Genomic DNA, 5439 nt, shown 5'->3' on the forward strand with positions numbered 1-5439 from the left:
TCTATTTTCTGCCTTTCTTCACATTTGTGACAGAGGCTCCTCAGAAAGAGAGAGACGTGCTCACTTTGTTTTAAAAAAGCAACAATGTGCTTCCCTAGTACACGTCTGCAATATAAAAACAATCCATGCATGACTGAGGGTTTTCCCTGGAGAATACTGCACACACAATACACACTGGTCATGGCCATCTATGAATGGCAGAGAAATACCACAGCCCACACAGTTATAGCCAACTATCCATCACCTCTGCCTGCTCCACTTTCTTACTTTTGTCTTTTCTTTATTTGAGATGTGCGGCATTAGAGGACAGTGCCATCACACACACGTACTATTGTTTCCCTGTGCGCGTAAGCCAACAACGCCAGCAATACATCGAGGGAGTTCAGTTTTGAGCCAGATAGATGCTTTGGTTTGGTAAGAAAACATAAGTGTCTCTCTCGTCTGTTAGTCTACTTGACGTCTGTATGCCAGCAAGAACCCTGGCAGGCACGTCACCTTACAAGACCGCAAGCAATACGCCGGAAAGAGCAGACACCCAGCTCCACAACTGGGAGGCTGCTTTCCCGGTGGACACATCGTCACCGGGCTCAAGACAAAGTAGACAGAGAACTGTTTTTCAAACAATGGAAACAGCAATCCAACGAGGCTACGAAACACTACAACAAGTAAGATTTCATTTCTCTGTTTGCATGGATTCTGCTGTGAACCACACTTTTCATTTTGCAATACAGAATGTCTGCACAAGTACCCCAGCTCAGGTGGAGATCATGCCGGCAAAGGTGCTTTATAGGTAAACTATTGGGCATGGCTGGGCAAGCCAGTGTCTGAAAGAGGTTTTGCATGTACCTGACCTCGGGGGATCATCCCCTTACATATAAAATATGTAACGGTCTTGATACAATAGAGAACAGAGGTGATTTGATTAGTCTTTTCTGACATTAAAAACTACTGATGATGGTTTGTTTGTCCAAATCAAACTCCAGTTCCTATTTTTCCTGGTCTAATGATGTAATTGATCCATGTAAAACTTGATATACATATTTTAAATGTACATCTTTAGTTGCTTGATTGTGATTTTTATGATCATATTAACACTCATGTCTATTCATACATTTTAGTAAAAGATCCATATCTGATCTTCCTGTGAGACGAAGTCAGTGCAAAATTCTGATGTTTTCCACCTTTACTGCAGAGAAGATGACAACAAGACAACAGTTGATACACAGTTTAACATGATGGACGAGAGGACACTATAGGACAGGGCTGCTGCTTTTAACTGTCTGCTGGGCAGGTGAAGCTCTTTACTGACCTAAAACTAACCTTTATTTGTGTCACCAGCTTATTTCACTTCATGCATTTTTTTAAATGTCTTGACAGGTGTTGATGTTCATACTCTAAAATAATCTGAACCAGTGTTTAAAAGGCCTGTAGAATCCCACAGATTGACCTGTACAGCCTCTGGATTCACATTCAGCAGCAACTCTATGCAGTGGATCAGTCAGGATCCTGGAAAAAAACTGGAGTGGGTTGCCTTGGTTGATGATGGGAGTGGTTGCAGCAAAACGCACTCTCAGTCAGTTCAAGGCCGGTTTTCCATTTCCAGAGACAACAGCAGACCTGAATAGTATAGAGCAGACTAAACTGACCTCACAAAGACAAAACTAATCATAAAAGGGGAACATACTGTATATAATGACTGATCCGAATAATTTTGAAACTAAAGGCGTGACAAAAGGGTTTGAAATGGGGGACTCATTGAAGAAATTTAGGGGAACTCTAAAATATCATAATATTTGGTGCTATTTTAGTAATATTTTCTGTATAAATTTATATTTTCCTATATTTGAGGTTATATTTAGGTTCTTGAAATAAAAGGGTGATAGTACAGCACCATTACCATGTGTTTCTTTGCAAATAACAATTTCTAATAATTTGTGCTTAATAAACACAATGATGTCCACTTGTCCTGTAGGGGCACATTTTTTGCCTGTCCAGTGTGCACTGGCATTTTTATTGTTTCTCAGCAAAGGGCAATTAAAAACAATTGCAACAGTGAATAATTTTGTCCGGGCTCAATATTCTCTGTATGAATTTAAATGTATAGTAGGGTAGAGCAGAGGCTAAATTACCATTTTTCAGAAAAACCTGATTTTAAAAGATTATGTTGCAGACAATGAAATATTGTGGTCACTAACTCACAGGTGTGATCTATCAATATCAGGTGGTATTTTGTACAAATGTGGAACGACTTCCGTATAATTTCACTTTAAACGTAAGTGACACATTGTTACTTTCGACCCCATCAGTTGGGTCAAAAGTAATAAGCAGGAGAGTTGAAAGTAACAACTACATGTTTTGTGTTTTCCTTGTTATTATATTATTATTATATTATTATATAAACGTGACTATGACTACTTGTTAATATGTAACTGCAAATGTATTTTGTCCTTTATCTTTGCAAAAAATTTATGAATTACATTTTAATTTTATTTATTATCTATTTACAGTTTGTCAAATGTTCCAAGTAACCCAACCGTATATTTGCTCAAAATATTTTTTATTGGCAATGTCAATCCATTTTAAAAAACATTTCTTCAACAATATGAACAATATTAAAATTAATCTTCATAACATAATATAAATTCTCATAATAATGCAAATATAGTCGTGTTTCTATCCAGCCTAATACCTATATACCTATACCTAATTCCAAAATGTGCATGAAAACATCTGGCTGAATCAGACCTCTGTCTGTCTTTCTGACCCTCACTTTTGGCATAATCTGTTGGTATAATATAACATAAACATGTTTCAATACATGCTGAAACACAGAGAAAGTCACCACATTAGCAGTGGGGAAAAAAAAACACTTGTGGTCACTGTAGTGGGACGAAAGTAACACTTGATACTTTCGGCTATCTGGATTTCTGGATTGTTCCTTTGTGTTTGGATTGCCTTGCCTTTCATTTGGACATCCTGTAAGTGACTGTGACAAACCTGCAAACATATCCAGCCATTTCGGGTCCACACCTCTGTTTAGCCGCCATTGCACTCAGCCTATTTGATAGTAGCCAGGTGCCCCCACCCCCAAAAATAGGGCTCCCAAGACAGCCACGGTGTAATTTGAACACTGTGTAACAAAGACAAACACCTCCAACTAGACTACAAATTAAACACAACAGAACATTCAATCTATCAATTTAAACAGGTTGTAAAAATCATATCATATCACATCTGGTTAGAACAAGAGCTACATTACTCACTGATTACAAACGAGGCCATGTTTTAAGAGGATGGACACAGGTTCAGACTTTGCTGGTAGTTATGAGAAACCATAATGCCAACGTTAGCTATATTCAAACTTGTTTGATAAAACCTTGTTTGTAAATGTGTCACATCTGAACTAAGATTAACATTTTGAAGGTTTATTAAAATAAATGTGGGGACATATGGTACTCTGATATTTTGAATATAATTTACTTGAATGTCTTTAACGTCGTTGCATTTTACATACAACACAATTTGTAATTCAGACATTTTATGTAAATGAAAGCATGCAAACAAACTGACTTTGAGGAATGACTCATGAACACTGATTCTCTAGTTTCTCCAAACAATGAACTAAAAGCCAAGTGCAATCTAGTTCTCTTTGCTCTGTGAGGAGGAGTCAATGCAAAACTCAGATGTCTTCCTCCTCTACTTATCTGACTGCAGAGAGGATGACAGAGAACAGTGGACACACAGTTTAACATGATGGACTATAGGACAGGACTGCTGCTTTTAACTGTCTGCTGGGCAGGTGAAGATCTTCATTGATCTTGATCTGAAATATTGTCATTTGTGCCACTTATTTTACACATGACATGCATATCTTTTTTGTTTTGACAGGTGTTGATGGTCAGACTCTGACAGAATCTGAACCAGTGGTTAAAAGGCCTGGAGAATCCCACAGATTGACATGTACAGGCTCTGGATTCACATTCAGCAGCTATGATATGCATTGGGTCAGACAGGCTCCTGGAAAAGGACTGGAGTGGATTGCCTGGATTGAAAGTGGTAGTGGTAGCAGCAAATCCTACTCGCAGTCAGTTCAAGGCCGGTTTACCATCTCCAGAGACAACAGCAGACAGCAGGTGTATCTGCAGATGAACAGTTTGAAGACTGAAGATTCTGCTGTTTATTATTGTGCTCGAGAGCCACAGTGACTGAAGTTGGTTGAGCAGCTGTACAAAAACCTACAGTACTTATCTTTTGTGCTGATGGAGCCCAAGAATTAATTTTTTTCATAGTATTTATACACTCTATTTTTGTTTTATTGTTGTTGTTGTATACGTTGCTTTATATACTATCATTATTATTATACTGATATTTTACATTACGTAAATACATATTTAAATAATACATTGTATAATTTCCTGAAAATTGCTCTTGATAAATATTATTACTGAATATTAAACATAAAAAACACAATAAACAAAAACAACAACTAAACATTAAACATATAAAACTTCTTTATGAAACAAGAGCAGGACAAAAAATAAACCAGTACAAATACTACACATTTCAACAAATTAAGACACAATAGTGTAACTTATGTAGAATTTAAGTGAAAAATAATGTTGCAGTTTCTTTTCTAAAATCACTAGAGGGCAGTCAGTGTCAAGTTGCTCTCTCCTCTGTTTCTAAAAGGAGACACTCAGATCTGGTGTTCTCATTGATCTTAACTGACTGACACTTGAACCCTGGACTGAACTAAAGCTTAACACTCCTGCTGCTCATGTACACTGGATACTGTGATAGTTGATACTTTTCTACTCTAAACAAAAGTCATGTTAACTTGACTTCAGTGTGAATATGAAAGTTTGACTATAAGGTGTTTACCATCATCAGTAACTGCAGCTCCACCTGTCAGTGTCAGTTCATCTCAGCAGACATGAAGTAGATCTCAAGATAAACAGCAGGAAGCCTGAAGTAGCTGCTCTACTAGAGTCTGTAAACACTGAAACTGTTAAATGTATTTCATGCAAACCTGCAGCAAAATTAAGTGTTGATAGTTTTTTCATGTTATTGTAATGCTAATATTAATGAATGTTTTCCATTATCCATGACTCATGTCAATATTTATGTTAAAATAGTAGAAATGATCTTATCATTGTTGCAATTACTTAAAAATGTACATAATGGTTTAATATAAAATAGTTATTAATACAATACATTAAAGCATTAATAGTTCAAGTAAAAGCAAATAGTTGTTTAATTTCTGTAAATGCAGGAACATTTTCCAAATGTTATAATAGAGTGTATGATAAAATTAAAACATCATATGTAAAGCAGAGGCTATTTCCAGGCATGTTTTCACTCTGCAGATATAATAACAGTCAACAGACTCTTCTATTGGCTCCAGTTAGACCAACATTGATGCTTCATGTGTTTGATTCT

The 5439-nt window shown here is 36.6% G+C and overlaps 1 gene segment (V, D, J or C); it reads left to right on the forward strand.

The window, feature by feature from the left end:
* Positions 1–3750: 3750 nt before the first annotated feature.
* Positions 3751–4296, forward strand: LOC119887029. The segment is given in 2 exon segments: positions 3751–3799; positions 3889–4296. Coding segments are annotated over 2 exon segments (366 nt in total).
* Positions 4297–5439: the final 1143 nt, after the last annotated feature.

This window comes from Micropterus salmoides, unplaced genomic scaffold (assembly GCF_014851395.1).
Source record: "Micropterus salmoides isolate LMB-PRFRI ecotype aquatic unplaced genomic scaffold, ASM1485139v1 Ms_hic_scaffold_10, whole genome shotgun sequence".
NCBI classification, from domain to species: Eukaryota; Metazoa; Chordata; class Actinopteri; order Centrarchiformes; family Centrarchidae; genus Micropterus; species Micropterus salmoides.